This window comes from Emys orbicularis, chromosome 4, assembly GCF_028017835.1.
Source record: "Emys orbicularis isolate rEmyOrb1 chromosome 4, rEmyOrb1.hap1, whole genome shotgun sequence".
NCBI classification, from domain to species: domain Eukaryota; kingdom Metazoa; phylum Chordata; order Testudines; family Emydidae; genus Emys; species Emys orbicularis.
In genome coordinates, this window is record NC_088686.1 from 148,852,039 (window position 1) to 148,871,088 (window position 19,050).

General features: G+C 45.7%; 1 protein-coding gene across 2 annotated transcripts in view; it reads right to left on the reverse strand.

The window, feature by feature from the left end:
• SLC16A1 (solute carrier family 16 member 1) overlaps positions 1-19,050 on the reverse strand; it is a 36,271-nt gene that overhangs the window by 8,534 nt on the left and 8,687 nt on the right. For both annotated transcript variants that reach the window (XM_065404414.1, XM_065404415.1), the window contains one exon: positions 6,494-6,751. In XM_065404414.1, the coding sequence (XP_065260486.1) occupies positions 6,494-6,710 (217 nt within the window). In that variant the 5' untranslated portion in view covers positions 6,711-6,751. The remainder of the gene's footprint in view (positions 1-6,493; positions 6,752-19,050) is intronic.

Here is a 19,050-nt window from a genome sequence, read left to right on the forward strand (position 1 = left end):
AGCATCCCTGCCCCCAAAGGGCTTACAGATCAGGAGTAACATGTGGAGAAAACAGAAGCAAGTGGGAGAGCACAGACAGGGTAACAAAAATAACAGGATGTTTAGCACAGACTAGCTGTGTGCTGAATGCACAGCCAGGGAGTAGCCACAGCTCCAAAGCCCCTTCAGCAGAAACGTTTCACGTGCAGGGGAGGAATTTTTGTTCATTTGTTATTTTAATTACTCCTCCAATGTTTGAGAAGTCAGATTGCTGTGTGCACCCACAGTTTAAAACGCTTCATTACAAGAAATCCTAATCCAAAGTAAACAGTGATCCGATACAGTGGTGCATGCTCTACAGACACTAAAATGTATTTAAATAAACTGAATGAGCACCCATCGAACATTAACAGATCTGGTTTCACCATTAACAGACAGCAAGGTCAACATGTTATTCCCGGCTACTCAGATGTGGCTTGTCCTTTTCACCTCTAGTTGAGCAGAACCTAGAAAATGTTTGAAGAGGATCCGGTGGCAGTGTCAGCAACCTGGCTTCCTATGTGGAGCCAAGGCACTCCGAAATCCCAGCAGGATTCCAACTGGCCTACATCCTCCATCACATGCAGTGCCCATGCAGATACTTCCCAGCAGGCACAGAGCCCTGAACAGTCTCTGTAAGTAACCTCTGCAATTGGAGTTGATCAACAAACTGAGCCAAGTGCGAATCCATAAGGACTGACTTCCTTTTCACATCTGCAGCACTGCATCCAGAGGCTGTGACACTCCCTCCCCCACTCAACGTGTAGGACACATCAGGAGCTTAGCAAAGTTTGAAAGATTTGCCCATTGAACGTGAAACCACTCCCTGATGTCCCTGGAGCAGATCCTGAGGACAGCACTGCAAACTACCCTGCCCCCTAATTACATACCAGGGAATAGTAGTGTGACAGTGTACCCCATAAGGCTTTATGGGGAGGGGGTGCTTATAAATGTATGTATGACATAACTGGAATATGTTTTGTGCTGCCTGTGCCAGGTAACATATCTCCGTAAAGGTTATGGTCTACTATATCTATTCATCCTATTTGTACATATATATATCATTTTCTACTTGAGGTTAAGAATATGGGCTGTATGCTTGCTTGGTTTCTAAGTAAGCTTTGGGAGGCATTTGGTCAGCTTCTTTAGGAAGGAATTCGCCAGGTTAAGTACCTGATCAGGAAACACTTGGGGAACAATGCATCTTGGAATGCTCCAATCCACATAAGAAGTCTTCCTGGAGACATGCAAGATACCATGTGGACAATGGCTTCAGCCTGTAAAGACTGAGTCATGCAGGGACATGTGACTTGTCCAGGTGACTCCAGAACTCCATCTTGGAGCTGGACTTTGCATAGGAGGGAGGTCTCCACCCACAAGAGAGTCTATTTAAACCTGGGGGAGACCCCTCCATCTGGTCTTCAGCTGGCTAAAGAAGGAGCCTCTCCACCCCCCCAGGATACTTGGAGGCAACGGAAACAAAGGACAGTAACTACAGGGGTTGTGAGAGATTGCTGGACCCAGGCTAAAAGGAGATTAGCCTGTAAAAGGGAGCATTCTGGAACTGGTGAGGAACTTATCTGTATTTAGTTTGATTAGACATAGATTTGCGCATTTTATTTTATTTTACTGGGTGACTTACTTTGTTCTGTCTGTTACTACTTTGAACTACTTAAATCCTACTGTCTGTATTTAATAAAATCACTTTTTATTTAGTAATTCACTCAGAGTATGTATTAATACCTGGGGGAACAAACAACTGTGCATATCTCTCTATCAGTGTTATAGAGGGCAAACAATTTATGAGTTTGCCCTGTATAAACTTTATGCAGGGTAAAACGGATTTATCTGGGTTTAGACCCCATTGGGAGTCGGGCATCTGAGTGCTAAAGACAAGCACACTTCTGTGAGCTGTTTTCAGGTAAACTTGCAGCTTTGGGACAAGTGATTCAGACCCTGGGTCTGCGCTGAAGTGGACTGGAGTGTCTAATTCAGCAAGACAGGGTGCTGGAGTCCTGAGCTGGCAGGGAAAACAGAAGCAGGGGTAGTCTTGGCACATCGGGTGGCAGCTCCCAAGGGGGTTTCTGTGATCCAACCCGTCACAAGTAGGACCGAAGGCCTGCTGATATATTGTCAGGGAGCAGTACGTTAAGCTTGGCTTCGTGACGTCAGCTCTTACTGTGGCAAAAAGCAATGCTCATGTCAAGTTGGGTCCAAAATTTAGGCTTCATAAAAAACCCAAAACTGCTCAGGGCAAGAGCCAGATCCAAAGTGCTCTGTGCTGGATGCGACACTCAGCCGTGCTTAAGTATCCTCACAAGCACCCTTCCCCATTCCAATGGGAAGGGGATCTTTGGTTTTGATTAAACAAAAGCTCAGATTGTGGCAGCACTGTAGCACACACCTTTAAAACTGGCCAGAAACTTTATTAACAAAATACCGACTGACAATAAAAATAGACTAGCGTTGAGAAAAGAGCAAAAAGTGAAATTAAAATGTGTTTTTCCTAATTTTATTAGTAACTGAGACAAGGACATTTCAAATTATTAACTTGTGTCCCTTTAACTCACTTGGACCAAAATCAAAGCAGCGAATACAAACCAGCATCTAAACCCAAGTGCCCTCCATAGCATAGGCCCAACTATCCTCTGACCATGGACTTCAGCTGATTCACAACGGTGTCAAACTAGAAAGAGTTCAGAATTAGGACTTGCTTTGCTGCTGCCCATTCGCCTCTTATTCTGGGGAAAGCTAGACCAATTCCCGGTGTCCCTTGGTCAATCTGGCAGCTTTCACCAGAATAAAGCATCCTTTAGACATTATGAAGAAAATTGAGTTCCTTCAAGAATGTGCTTTTCAGGATCCAAATGAGTCTGGGAGGAACAGACCATGCATTGTAGCTGCTCAACAAAGGCACAGCCAAGCAGAGTTTAGTATTCTTGCTGGTTCTCTGCAGATTTGTGAAAAAGCATGCAGAGCAGTAGTACAGTCTGTCTGGGGTGGGGGTGGGGGCAGGGTGAGGAGCTGCCTTTGCAAACGTCACACACCCCGAACTTCCTCCAAAGAGATACTAAAGCAGATTTTGTATGCAAAGCACCTCTCATTCCAGGAAGCAGAGTTAGTCAGAAGTCCTAAGGTTATAAGAAAAGAGTTATTTGGGGAAAGGGGTGGGACTGATGTCACATCTGGTGACTAACGCTTAACTCTTCGCCACACAGTTTATTATTTACTTAACTCTCTTTACAAGCTCTTGGTCCATACTGTAAGAGCTGTGGAAAGCCTGAAGCCAGTAACGCGGTGGTTGTGTGTACTTGTGCCACCCCTAAAGTCAAACACCAAAGCTATTACAGAGGAGCATTCCTGCTCTGGAAAGTTATAGACAGTTTCAAACTCGGGCCATAGTGCAAAACAGCACTTACGTCACATACACATTAACAAACCAGTTTGCAGGACCAGGCACTGGTGAGCTCAGGGCCGGCTCTAGGCTTTTTGCAGCCCCAAGCAAAAAACAACTTTGGCTGCCCCCCCTCCCCCCCCAGCCCTGGGCTCTCGTGCCCCCCCCCCCCCGGCCTCTCTCCCCCCCCGCCGCCCTAGCCCTGGGCTCTTCCCCCCCCCCCCCTTGCCGCCCCAGCCCTGGGCTCTCTCTTCCCCCCGCACCCCCACCCACACCCCCTGCTGCCCCAGGCCTGGGCTCCCCCCCCCCCCCACCAGTGCTGGCTCCGCCCACTCCCCCCTCGCCTCCAGGCAGTCCGGCACTGGCAGGGTCGCGGTAAGCAGCGGGGCTCCTGGGCCATGCCTCAGCCCAGGGTCCCTCCAGCCAGGGCTCCCGCCTCCAGGACCGGCTGGGACCCGGGAGGACAGAGCCGGGGGACCGTCCCGGCAGGGGCCTGAGGAGCTGGGGCAGGGCAGCTCCAGAGGGAGCGGAGCCCCGGAGAGCGGGACACAGGCCCGCACGGCAGCGCCCTGCCCTCTATAGCCCCACTGCTGCTTCTGGCCGCCCTGCCGCAGTCCCTGGGCGGCTCAGGCTGATTCACCCAGCTCCGGCTGCAGCGCTGAGGGGCAGCCGCCCTGCAGCACCTGCAGGCAGCTCCATGTGCCCCGTGGGGCGGCCCCCAGCCCAAGTGTCCCCTGCTCAGAGCCTGCCCGGCCCAGCCACAAGGTGCGGTGCTGCTCCCCCGCAGCACGAACCGCAGCAGCCCCAGGGCGCCCCCCGTGCAGCTGCTGCCAGGGCCGGCTCTAGGCTTTTGCCGCTGGAAGAAGAAAAAAAAAGATGGCCAGAATGCCGCCATGCCGCCCCAAGCACGTGCTTGGTTTGCTGGTGCCTAGAGCCAGCCCTGGGTGAGCTGTTGGGATTTTAAGACCTTTGCAGCCATCATTGTGAAGGAGCAACCCTAAGGCCTGGCAATTGAGGGAGGGAGGCAAATCACTTTAGAAAAAAATTAAGCAGCGTTTTGTTCCAAGAGCAGGTGACTGGTTCCATCTTGCCATGTCTCTTTTAGCCATTACTGAACCTTCTGCATATAGGCTCCCAAGAGCATTCGAGAGAACACATTCTCAGGACCACCAGAGACAGACAGGGAATGGCCTAGATCAGGTCTCATTAAGTCAGTTACAATTTACAAGCTTGTTATAACATGGAGGCAGGGAAATGTGCCGATTGCCTCACTAGCTGAGGTAGGACAAAGCAGGGACTGTTCCCCCAAGGAAAAGCCTCATGCCCAGCTCCTGCCGCCAGCTGCTTTTGATGCACAAATGCAAATATGTGTCAGGCGGTTTGCCAGTTTGGGATAGCGGCAGCACCACAATCGCCAATATTCAGAGCTGCCTCCAGGGTGGACACTATGGCTGTCACAGTGGGAGCTTCTTTTAGCCACAGTTTACCACGCACATTCACAGGCTGCTACAGAATATTGGGGAAGCGAGGACGGGGGTAAGAGCCCACCACCCCCATGTGATCAGAAGTTACCTATTTTAAGGAAAGCAATGTAAGATTGGAGGTGGTTTGGAGTCTTGCCCCCATCTGTCCAAACCCCCAGGATGTGGAAGAAGGGGGCTTCACCAGCATTTAAAAAAAAAAAAGTAACTGTTTGCCTTGTCCAATTGTTTCCTATACTTTTGGTCCTTGCTGCCATCTTTCTGCTGTTAAAAGGAGTTTGAGACCATTCTTTTCGGTAGGTTTGCAAAATGCCCTTGCTAAAGTTAGCCCAGGCAACTAGGACTCGCTTTGACCAGGTCAGATTTCTCAGCACTAGAAGTGAGAAACAGACAGAAAAGAAAAAAGTTACAGGAAGAGCAGGTGTTGTGCTCATGTTCGGGCCAGATCCTCAGCTGGTACAAATTCATAGACAAGTCCAAAAGGGAACACTGATCGTCTGGTCTGACCTCCTGTAGCGCACAGGCCTTAGAACCTCCCAAAATTCTTGTTTGAACTAGAGCCTCTCTTGGAATCTTGATTTAAAAGTTGTCAATGGACTACAACCCTTGGTAAATTGTTCCAGTGGTTAATTACCCTAATTATTAAATATCTGAATTTGCCTAGCGTTGGCTTCCGGCCACTGGATCTTGTTATACCATTGTCTGCTAGACTGAAGAGACCATTATCAAATCTCTGTTCCTCACGCAGGTACTTACAGACTGAGCAAGTCAATCCTTAACCCTCTCTTTGTTAAGTTAGGCTCTAGGAGCTCAATCGATTTATCACCGTAAGGCAGGTTTTCCAATCTTTTAATCATTCTCATGCCTGTTCTCTGAACCCTGTTCAGTTAACAAATATCCTTCTTGTACAGTGAACATCAGAACTGGACAGACTATTCCTGTAGGGGGGGTCACACCAGTGCCAAATAAAGAGGTAAAAACCTCCCTACTCGTACTCAAGATTCCAATTTATACATCCCAGGATCACATTAGCCCTTTCGGCCACAGTGGCGCCGTGGGAGCTGATGTTCCGCTATTATCCACCATGACCCCCCAAATCCTCGTCTGCATTCTTTGTTCCTAGATCTATCACTTTACCTTTGGCCACACCACAGTGTGTACTTCTATTGATTTGCTGTGTTTAGAATCAGCTCTGCAAGCTGTAATTTCTTTCATCTACGCGACAACTTTCTGTAGGGACTCCTGCATTGACCGTAGCATCATACGCTGGTCTTCTGGTAGACGTTCGAAGCAGACAAAATGTCACAGCTATATTCTAACGAGGGCAAGTGCAGAATTACGCAAGTCCTAATTCCTTGGAAAGATTTTACTTATAGCTTTGCAGAGGAGCAGGACAGATTAACCTCATTTTCACACTTTGGGCATTAAATAAAGTTTATGCCAAACTTCTCTAAACAAACCCGTTTAGAAAATTTCACCCAAATGGGAAACAAAGTCAGTTCCTATTAGTGTTTTGAAGAAAGGCAATACAATAGGAGACCATTAAATCAGACACAGAACTAACAATCACCTCCCTTTTGTCTCTAGTCTGCTTGCTTACCTCCTGCGTACATAACAGCCAGCATGATGGAGGAGATCCAGGAGACTTTGCTGCTAGATGCATCGAAGATGGCTTCAATCTCTTTGAAAAACACAGTAATTGATTTGGGAAATGCATAGGAGAAGCCAATGGAGATGAAGGCTCCGACGACCACAGCCCATCCCCATCCTCCTTCTGGTGGGGTGTATCCCTGAGGGCCTCCAATTGCTGGGGGCATCTTGAGTGAACTTGGTGGCAATTAAGCTGGGTTTCTAAGATCTGCAGAGAACACAGAGACGTCAGCACTTAGTAAAGAATACAACAGCATTTTACTCTAGAGTCCTTAGGAAGCAGGTCCCTGGATCTGTCCAACTGTTGCCCTTCTTGGCTTCCTCCAACACACAGAAGAATTCCCCATCAGTGATGGATCAGAATTAGATGCAACACTCATGTGAAACTCAGAAGTTGTTTAAGGAAGTTAGACTGGGGGCAAGGAGGTTACCTGAGGGATTCAACAAGAATCAAGACCACCACCCATTTAAAATAATAAAAGGCAAATATTTTCAAGAGTGACTAAAGATTCCAGGTGCCTTGCTTTTTAGATTCCCAACCTGACACACCTTGAACAGAGCAGATTTTTAGAGGGTGGGTGCCCAGCACATTCAGAAATTCAGGCTCCTGAAAGGTGTCTCAAGACAGTCACTCAAAAGACGCTTTTGAAGGGCTTTGCCATAAGATATTTATAAGCAGTGAATTAAAAGCATAGATAACCCTTTGAAAGCTGAAAATGGAAGGCAGCTTCCTTGCCAACTACAGATCAGACCCGCAGGTTTATTGTAGGGTTGGGCAGCCGGGCTGAGTTATTGGCAGCATTGAAAAAGTCTTGCTTCTGGAAAGTGCAGGGGTTGCACATGCAGTTATTGTAGAGCCATGGCATTTGGCAAGGAATGGTACTGTACAAACACAATCACGCACTGTCATTTATTTTTTAAAAGACAATGTTATGTGGATTTTTGCAAATTAACTCTATTTTGGGCCTCCAATCTGGCTAGTATCCACTTCCTCTTCTAAGCTTTAACATTCACATAGCCATTATAAGTTCACTATCTATCACAGTGGGGGGAAAGACAAAATATATTCCTGCAGAAGTAGGGCAGCACAGGAAATGCAGACTAGCCCTTGGGAGGTGCCAATCTTACCACAGAGGAGGACAGTGTTAAGAGTAGTGGTCAGGGCAAACTAGAAAGTGACTGGAGTGTGAAATAATTTGGAAAGTTGGTTTTGTTTTCTATAGGAAGTTAAGTGCACACTGTTGACTAATATATGCTGGCTAGTACACATATGTTATGCCGATAATACTACCTGCAATATACATTCTAAGCATTTGAAGAATTAGTATAGCAGTTATAACAGGAGTACTTGTGGCACCTTAGAGACTAACAAATTTATTAGAGCATAAGCTTTCGTGGGCTACAACCCACTTCTTCGGATGCATATAGAGTGAAACATATATTGAGGAGATATATATACACACATACAGAGAGCATGAACAGGTGGGAGTTGTCTTACCAAGTCTGAGAGGCCAATTAAGTAAGAGAGGAGGGGGGGAAAAAAAAAGCTTTTGAAGTGATAATCAAGATAGCCCAGTACAGACAGTTTGATAAGAAGCAAGTGTGAGAATACTTACAAGGGGAGATAGATTCAATGTTTGTAATGGCTCAGCCATTCCCAATCCCTATTTAGCCCTGAGTTGATTGTGTCTAGTTTGCATATCAATTCCAGCTCAGCAGTCTCTCCTTGGAGTCTGTTTTTGAAGTTTTTCTGTTTTAAGATAGCCACCCGCAGGTCTGTCAAAGAATGGCCAGACAGGTTAAAGTGTTCTCCCACTGGTTTTTGAGTATTATGATTCCTGATGTCAGATTTGTGTCCATTAATTCTTTTGCGTAGAGACTGTCCGGTTTGGCCAATGTACATGGCAGAGGGGCATTGCTGGCACATGATGGCATATATCACATTGGTAGATGTGCAGGTGAACGAGCCCCTGATGGTATAGCTGATGTGATTAGGCCCTATGATGGTGTCACTTGAATAGATATGTGGACAGAGTTGGCATCGGGCTTTGTTACAAGGATAGGTTCCTGGGTCAGTGTTTTTGTTCAGTGATGTGTGGTTGCTGGTGAGTATTTGCTTTAGGTTGGGGGGTTGTCTGTAAGCGAGGACAGGTCTGTCTCCCAAGATCTGTGAGAGTAAAGGATCATCTTTCAGGATAGGTTGTAGATCTCTGATGATGCGCTGGAGAGGTTTTAGTTGGGGGCTGAAGGTGACATCAGGAATCATAATACTCAAAAACCAGTGGGAGAACACTTTAACCTGTCTGGCCATTCTTTGACAGACCTGCGGGTGGCTATCTTAAAACAGAAAAACTTCAAAAACAGACTCCAACGAGAGACTGCTGAGCTGGAATTGATATGCAAACTAGACACAATCAACTCAGGGCTAAATAGGGATTGGGAATGGCTGAGCCATTACAAACATTGAATCTATCTCCCCTTGTAAGTATTCTCACACTTGCTTCTTATCAAACTGTCTGTACTGGGCTATCTTGATTATCACTTCAAAAGTTTTTTTTTTTTTTCCCCCTCCTCTCTTACTTAATTGGCCTCTCAGACTTGGTAAGACAACTCCCACCTGTTCATGCTCTCTGTATGTGTGTATATATATCTCCTCAATATATGTTTCACTCTATATGCATCCGAAGAAGTGGGTTGTAGCCCACGAAAGCTTATGCTCTAATAAATTTGTTAGTCTCTAAGGTGCCACAAGTACTCCTGTTATTTTTGAGGATACAGACTAACACGGCTGCTACTCTGAAATATAGCAGTTATATAGCCCACATTGCCCTGTACCTTTGTTATAATCCTGTACACTTATGCTAAGTATCCCATAACACTTTGCATTAGCTAAAGTCTTGACTTGAGTAGATCTGATACTGACAGTTTTTCTGACAGATGTCTTCATAGCAACAGGAAAGGAGTTACCCATGCAAATCTAAGAGGTGCCTTCATGCCCCTTAGTACCAGGACAAGTGCTCAAAACAAAAATAAGGGAGCATCATGACCTGAAATGCATGGGTTTAGAACAAAAGATAGAAGGGTATGGTACCAGAACAGAACAAGATAGATAACGGATTAATTCAATCCAGTCTCAAATGACCTATGCAGTTCCTTTTACTGGTAAACAAGTAGGGTGTACAAGGATGGTTTTAGAGATGTAACTTTGGAGAGCACACTTTTTGCGTAAGGTGAACAACATCATGGCACAAGACATGCTCTTTGGAAAGTGGTATCATACAGAACCTTCTTCCTGTACCATATTAATAAACAGGACTGACATTGGTTATTTGGTCTCTTGCGTATATTTCATAACAAAATAACACCACAAAGTACAGTCAAGCAACTGACACTACAATTTATCAACCACCCCTAGAGCCCTTCCTAAGGAGATTGCTTTAGAAGTTAGTGCTGGACTCTCCTCTTATATCCAAAGAGAGTCGGATTTTAATACTATCAAAGGGGAGGGATGACTGGTGGAAGTGGGTAGAGACAGGAGATATAATATCAGATTATTGAAATGTGCCCCTCAGAGAAGAAACAAACATCTCTCCTTGAGCTAGGTACCATGTCAATGTTTCTGTTCTGCTTGTGCGTGAGGCAACCTCTGAAGGTCACTAAATGCAGCTAAACTTAGCAATGACAGATAACAATGGAACGTTTCAATAGGTGCCTACATGCTTTCCACAGAATTCATAGGGTTTGAATTCTTGTCTGCTTTGATGCAGCTCATGTGGCAGCTTCACTATCAGGCCATCCCATTACATATAATTCAGGGTGCTTTAAAGTCTAATTTCACAGGCTGAAACAACCAAAGATTTCCTGCAAGATTTTCCAGTTAGTCTTTGGCAGTTTCTAGGCATTTGGTTCATCCTTCCAAATCTCTCTTCTCTGGCTTTGTTAGTCTCTACGGTGCCACAAGTACTCCTGTTCTTTTTGCGGATACAGACTACCACGGCTGCTACTCGGAAACCTGTCCTTAAATACAATTCTGCTACTCCATCACCCCCTCTACTGGACAGGAGGGAGTGAACGCCCTGGGGTGGAAAGCGGTGCTTTCTGTGCTCAGGATTTTAATCACAAATCTCATGCTATTTGTTGGTTTTGGTAAAGCCCCAGCTCCTAGAATCATGTCGTTACAAAAGTATATCAACTTTCATTTTTAAAGTAGTACATTTCTAGCCATCCCGGTTGCAGAGAAAAGCTCAAATGCATGAAACAAATTCATGCCAAAGGCTCAGAAACCAGCAGACAAATACAGAGGCTAGAATGTTTTTTTTGTTTTTTTTTTTAAATAGTCTCATGATATTTTGGGGCCAGAGTGATGGTTTTCAATGCTTAGGGTTGGCCATACTGAGTAAAATTACACCCATACCAACCTTAATTGTTATCTCAAACTGAACTGACTTGTGACTTCATTGTGGAGCCATAACACAACTACACATTGTAGGGTTAAGATAGTTGACTTTCTTGGGCTCATAATGGAAAAGGAAATTAGTATTTAGACATTTCTGTGTCCCTAGCCTGGAGATCCCTTAAGTTTTTCCCTTGGTCTTTTGTCATGGCAAGTGTTGCTAAAGGAGGAATAGCTGCTCACAAATAACAGATTGCAGGGAGGATGTCATGCGGAAGGTAGATCTCCATGCTGCAGGATGGACATCGCCATTTCATATTATGATGGCCTTGTTTTGACTGAATGCCTCTCACCACAAGAAGCAGCTGAAACAAAGATCACGCACAATTTGAGAGAGAACTAAACATTTGTGCTGACAATGCAGGGAGAGGATGGAAGAACTTGAAAGGCGCAGATGAGCGGAGGGTAAATGCTATTTGTTTATACGTTTGCCAGTGCCTTTTTTTTGTACATGCCATAAAACTATTGACATGCTTAGCTGCAGTTATACTGACAGTTCAGAACAGCACCCAATACCTTCAGACCAAGACAATTGGAGCACCCCAGACAGGAACCACAAACTAACCAGCCCGCTCCTTCAAATAACAGCTTTGCTACATTCCTACATGCACATAGGACCTGCGAGGGATTTACAGTGTAATCTTATGAGCACTTATCTCTCCACCCCACAGGAAGACAGGCTCTTGAAAGTCACCATGGAGGAAATTCAGAGGCATGTGCATCTTTGAGCAGGAAATAGAAGCATCCTTAAAAATCAGATAATTGTCAGTTGGCCCATGTGTGTCAGCACAGTCACTGCAGCTGTGCTATTGCAAACCCAAAACACAGAACAACTATATCAGTGATAACTGAACGCTCTGCAAAGAAGGCATCTCTCAGGCCTGGGAAGCTCTTCCAGGAGCCCATAAGCATGCCCTGGCAGAATAGCATATGGAGATTAATCCTACTCTGGCAAACTGCATCTTGTATTAACTTTGTGAGGAGAGAGTTCCAGGTATTCTGCTGCTGCAGAATTTGGCAGAGAATCTACCCCTTGCTGAGCAGTTGTGCTCCACAATCTATATGTTAAATGAAAAGATGGAAAGACTTTCTAGTCTGTGATTAGAGAGAGATTTTTCAAGGCTGACTGGATGTAAACAGACATAGCATTGTCTTCCTGAACCTGTGGGCAGCCTGAAACAATGGCTCCAAGAGGGGTAAACGGCCCTATTTGTAGCAATGCATTCATTCAATGGTAACTGTGAAGATTAATTCACATAGGACTATGGGCTTTTCTCCACTTATGGGTGGATCGAGGCTGCAGCGATCAATCCACTGGGGGTCAATTTAGCGGGTCTAGTGAAGACCCGCTTGTGACTGTGTACCCCATAAGGCTTTATGGGGAGGGGGTGCTTATAAATGTATGTATGACATAACTGGAATATGTTTTGTGCTGCCTGTGCCAGGTAACATATCTCCGTAAAGGTTATGGTCTACTATATCTATTCATCCTATTTGTACATACATATATATATATACATATATATACATACATATATATATATACATATATATACATACATATATATACATACATACATACACATACATACACATACATACACATACATACATACATACACATACATACACATACATATATATATATCATTTTCTACTTGAGGTTAAGAATATGGGCTGTATGCTTGCTTGGTTTCTAAGTAAGCTTTGGGAGGCATTTGGTCAGCTTCTTTAGGAAGGAATTCGCCAGGTTAAGTACCTGATCAGGAAACACTTGGGGAACAATGCATCTTGGAATGCTCCAATCCACGTAAGAAGTCTTCCTGGAGACATGCAAGATACCATGTGGACAATGGCTTCAGCCTGTAAAGACTGAGTCATGCAGGGACATGTGACTTGCCCAGGTGACTCCAGAACTCCATCTTGGAGCTGGACTTTGCATAGGAGGGAGGTCTCCACCCACAAGAGAGAGTCTATTTAAACCTGGGGGAGGCCCCTCCATTTTGTCTTCAGCTGGCTAAAGAAGGAGCCTCTCCACCCCCCCCCCAGGATACTTGAAAGAAACTGAAACAAAAGACAGTGACTACAGGGGTTGTGAGAGATTGCTGGACCCAGGCTAAAGGGAGATTAGCCTGCAAAAGGGAGCATTCTGGAACTGGTGAGGAACTTATCTGTATTTAGTTTGATTAGACATAGATTTGCGCATTTTATTTTATTTTGCTTGTGACTTGCTTTGTTCTGTCTGTTACTACTTTGAACCACTTAAATCCTACTGTCTGTATTTAATAAAATCACTTCTTATTTAGTAATTTACTCAGAGTGTGTATTAATACCTGAGGGAGCAAACAACTGTGCATATCTCTATCAGTGTTATAGAGGGCGAACAATTTATGAGTTTGCCCTGCATAAGCTTTATGTACTACTAATGTAACTCAAATTGTATATCTTAGATTGACTTTCCCCCATAGTCTAGGCCTGCCCTCCGTTAGTATGAGCATCCAGCTAGTGTGCTTATTCCACTGTCCTAGACTGCCTTGATACCCGCCAGAGTGCCAAAAGTCTCAACTTCCTTTCCCCCAGTGGCCAAAACCTCCAGCAGCTCCTACAACAACATCAATATGTGTCATATCAAGAAGTGAAAGTGCAGGGACAATGCCATATAGACTAAATTTCACCTAAAGATAGAAGAGACCACTATACAGAACATATTGTTCATTTTCATACATGATCAATTAAAAAAACCTTTATTTAATCTAAATGAAGCTGCTGCAGAATTTGCAGCCTGAAGCATCAGAAACCCAGTTGCAGAATTTAGTTCCATCCACCTGCAGATTACAAGGGACCTTGGGTCTAACTCACCCCAGCTGAGAGGTACCTTGGGGACACTACCCAGGACTCCTGAAGATCAAGAAAACTTCTGCTTATCACACCAAGTACCATGAATGGTGATCTCATGGAAGCGTAATCTGGATCAAAACTGGAGGTGAGGTTTTCAGAAGTCACCTAATACTAATTCATTTTCAGGCATTTGTGCCTTGAACCAACATACAGCAGCAGCAGCAAGAGGAAACAAAGCATTGGAGACTGTTTTAATTAAACCTTTAAGACTGGTTTAGTCTATTTGCCAGAGCCACCACTCATTTCTTTTTTGCTAGAAGCATATTTAGACAGCTTTTTGGCCAACACCACATGACCATCACGAGCAGAACCAAGTCACATTGTAGCTCTGACAAAAGAATCATTTACAAGGTATTCCCCCTAAATAAACCCCATTAGTTGAACTATGCTCCCAAGCCCAAAAGGAGTGTTTCTTCTCATTGTACGTCAGGTGACTGCAGCGTCCATTGAGCTCACTCAATACAGAGGGAAGGTCACATAAATTGGAGCTTTAATGCAGATTAAAGCACACAGGCATTCAGGAAAGAGCTCAGGATTTACAGATTCGCAGCCCAGCAAAGTAAGATGCTACACCTGGCTAGCAACAGACAAGTGCTATTCAGACTGAACACTCACATGGCTGACAAGATATGCTTACAACCAGAGCGGAGATTAAAGAGGGTTAGAGAAGGCCCTGTGCAGGGTAAACAACAAATGCCCCAACCACATAAAAATCACAACATTTTGGGCCATTTTCACTCTCAATACCAAAAGCAGACAGTCCATAAGGATTGTTAGCTTTTTCTGTACAATTTAACTTTCAATAGCATCTAAACAAATTTAAGATTTTTTTAACAATGTCACTTTCCAGCAGAGATTGCATGCACTAGTTTCCAACTCTCTCTTCTTTTTAGGTGTCAGAGTTGCAGCCGTGTTAGTCTGTATTCGCAAAAAGAACAGGAGTACTTGTGGCACCTTAGAGACGAACAAATAAATAAATGTGTTCGTCTCTAAGGTGCCACAAGTACTCCTGTTCTTATTTTTAGAGTCATACTGAGCGTTCATAAGGTTCACTGAACTTCCCTTTCAGCTGCTGTTCTACCAAGACTGACTAGTCCAGTGCAGCATTTGAGGATGAGGCTACTGAGAAATCGATCTTTCACCCACTCCGGAAAATTACTAAGCTGACTGATGTTACTCAGACTTGGATTCATTGGTTTGCCTTTTCCCAGAAACCCTCTCCCCTTCATAGCACAGACTAAGGTTACAACATTTGATGAGCAACAGATCTTCTCAGTAGGCTATTTCTCCCCCGCTCCCCCCAATTTAAATCTAAGCAAAGAGAGAATTACAAATTGCAATTCACTGCTAACACTAGATTGAAGTAGGAGTTTCACTAGATCTGAAATCACCAAGCAAAATTCGTAGAGAATAGGGCCAGACGAGACCATTAGGGCTGATTTATATTACCAATTCTGCATGCTACAACATTTTCCCTCAAGCATTAAAAGCCCCTGAGAAGACCAGTTTTAAAGGTTTCTCTCAGGTTTTATCTTTCCTATTTCTTTCCTACCCTCATATGGAAGAAATTTAAACCAAAGGAAAAAAAAACACCTAAAAATAGGAGTCGATTCAACGTGAAACATTTCCCAAAAACCCGAGTAATAGTTATGACACTTCCAGTTCTGTTTCAGAAGAGCTGCTACGTGTCAGACGTGTTTAGAACTCTAATTCGCAGCTGCAAAGCAGTCAGCTACAGTTTGCCCTATTTAGGCATTAAAGTAGCCACATTTGAAGTAATTACGGCTGAGGAGACCAAGCAAGGACTGCAAGTGTCGCATCTTCTATGTTATAAACTCTTTACAAAGCCCAGGAATGACTAGCCTCAGGCACTCCACCTTCCCCATAGCAAAGTATAAGAGCTAGACTCCATTCCTTTTTGGCATGCAGGGCTGCGGACTCCAGAAACAAGCAGGAATCTAGTCCCCTCATGTAGCTAGCACCAGGTCCTTCTGATTGCTATAGTCACCACCCTTTTGTTTTATTTAGAGGTATAAAAGCAGAATATCCAGGATGTGTATTTCTACCACGCAGTAAGTTACTATGTACTGAAACGCCCAGCTTGGCAGAATTCCACAGCCAAAAACAGAAGCTCTCATTTAGAAACCACTGCAAAATGCAATGAAATATTTCTGCAGCAAGCCCTTCGCAAAATCTCCTTACAATGCCCCTTTATGAAGGTCACAGTAGTAGCCTTCTCACAGCTAGGACCAGGAGGGAGTGCTCAGGGTGGGTGTTTGTTGTTGTTAATTTTCTGTATAAGATTATAATCCTGCAAGCATGCATCTCTCATCTTCCCCATCTGCTGGGCTGTTAGAAGCCATCACCATAGAGCAGGAGTGGGCAAACTTTTTGGCCCGAGGGCCACATTGGAGTTGCAAAACTGGATGGAGGATCGGCTAGGGAAGGCTGTGCCTCCCCAAACAGCCTGGCCCCGCCCCCTCCCACTTCCAGCCATCTGCTCCCCTCAGAACTCCCCACCCATCCAACCCCCCCTGCTCCTTGACCCCTGACTACCCCCTCCCAGGACCCCCACCCCATCCAACCCCCCTGCTCCCTGTCCCCTGACTGCCCTGACCCCTATCAACACCCCTGCCCCCTCCCAAGACCCCCCACCCCTAACCGCCCCCAGGACCCCACCCCCTATCCAACCACCCCATTCCCCACCCCGTGACTGCCCCCTGACCCTTATCCACACCCTTGCCCCCTGATAGGCCCCTCCCTGGGACCCCCACACCTATCCAACCCCCCTTGTTCCCCATCCCTGCCCCCAACAGGCCCCCCAGGACTCCCACGTTTATCCAACCCCCTCCTTCCCCATCCCCTGACCGCCCTCCGCCCCTTATCCAACCACCCAGCCCCAACCCCCTTACCATGCCGCGCAGAGCAGCATGTCTGGCAACCACGCCGCCCGGCCAGAGCCAGACACGCTGCTCTACAGGAGCGCGCAACCCCGCCGCCCAGAGCACTGCCCACGCGGTGGCATAGCTGCAGGGGAGGGGCTAGCCTCCCCGGCTGGGAGCTCAGGGGCCGGGCAGGACGGTCCTGCAGGCCAGATGTGGCCCGCGGGCCGTAGTTCGCCCACCTCTGCCATAGAGGATGTTACCCTGAGCAATTTTCAGAGTTCATCCATGAAGGCTGAAAAGAGAGACTTCCATCATTCTGACTTGCAAACAAGACAAAGCCTCAAGTGGGCAGGACCCCAAACTTTGTTCCCAGAGTTCATCACAAGCTCTAGTGTAGACAAGACAGGGATTTTTACTACCTTGCCTCCCTATCCTGCTCTGAGCTTTCTGACTAACCTGTGACCTGTCACTGACAATAAGTATGCAGCTGAACTGGTTCTGAGCACCAATCTGCTTCAAATTCAGACAAACCACATTCAGCCCAATTTCAGAAACAGAGGCCAAGACTGCTTGGTGCAAGGCTTAAACACACAAAGTAGCACCTTGCTAGAAGCTGCCAGGCCTTTTTCTCCACTAAAGCTCTCATCAATGGGAATTTCCCTCCCCAGAATTCCCTGGTAGAGATTCACATCAATTTCACATGCTTTACAGTGTTTGGACACAAGTGTTTTACTTTTTACCTTTTTTTAGTAGTACAGTAGCACAAGAAGGTCCCAGCCAACAGAAAGGCCTCAGTGTGCTGGGTGCTGTCTAAACACATAGCAAGAGACAGGCCCTGCCCCGAAGTGATTATAATCTAAACCCACAGGCTAGCTCAAGACAGGGAAGGGATAGAGAGGTGAAGCGACTGGCCCAAGCTGTCGGAGGGGGCTGGCAGTCAGGAATTATTCCTGTTGCTGTTTTAGAAAGTTTCCCCTTGGCTCCTGTAGCACTAACTGCAAAGTATAACCCCATTCTCACCGTCTACACTTCAGAGGAAACTAGAAAAAAGCCACAGCCACTGGAACAAGGATTACCTACTATTCCTACTGAAGCCAAACGTGGTGTTTTTTCCCCGGGGCCGTAAGATCTGGCGTGCCATTGACCTGTTACCGAAGCCATGGTCAGCGTTCTAAAATAAATTCCTGAGTAAGAAGCTTTTATCGGGCTTTATTTAGGTTTGTCTATCTCCCCACCGATTAGGTCCTCATGCATTTGGGAAATATTTTGCTTCTGCTGCCTCCAGTTTAACTTAATCTGTGCAATAGCCACATGGCATCTAGCGCTTCAGAGACAGGTGTTATCTGTACATAACACCAGTAAATATGGGCATTAGCAGAGGCATGGCCATCTCAGCAAGCCTAGCTCTGCTTTCCATTCACAGCCTTGCCCCTGTACTACAACAGCAAAGTGTAGCGTTAATTGCTCCTTAAGAACAGCACCAGCAGCTGGACAGGAAGAGTTGTCTTTTGGAAGAGGAGCACATGAAAAATGCAACTGGTTTAATCTTCTGCTTCTTTCCTGCTCCTCGTGCAGCATTTTAAAAGCCCTCCTGTTCTTCCAAAGGAGCCAGCAGGCATCTCTAACGCATCCAAATTAGAAACGTGGGCACTTCTGAAAACCTTACCCTTCCTTTTCAATCACACTTTAGTTTCTCTCGCAGAATGTCAACTTGAGCTAAGTGCACCCAGCCTCCGCCAGATCCAGCCCAGGCTCCCTCCCCACCACACACACTCTGCTGCCCTCCCCCAGTGAGAGGGCAGGAGAGGTTGAGTCTGTCCCATCTGATAGCTTCCCTCCCTGTATCCATAAACAGCTAGTCTCTACCATGCCAGCTCCTCCCAAGCCCACCCTTTCCCCCCACAAGAAAAACCCTGCACCCATAGCACATCCCCCATATTGAATAAAAGGAACCAGTAACAATCACCCTCATCTTGTAGCCTAGAGAGACTACAAGTGTCAGAATGCTCTCTCTCACCTTAATTTACAGACCACATGCTAGAACCCAATCAGATACATTCCTCGCAAAGCAACCCAAACTCATTCCCAGGGCTAGCGAATCTCCTATGAGAATGAAAACAGAGGCCTACTAAACACTAAACAACCAAAGCCAAGTCTTACTGCTGTGAAATATAATAGAGTTACTATCCGGAGTCTGCTCAGGGAAGTCTGATTGTGTAATGGTTGCTATTAGCAGTTACAAAACAGTGACATCTGAGATCAGACAAGAAA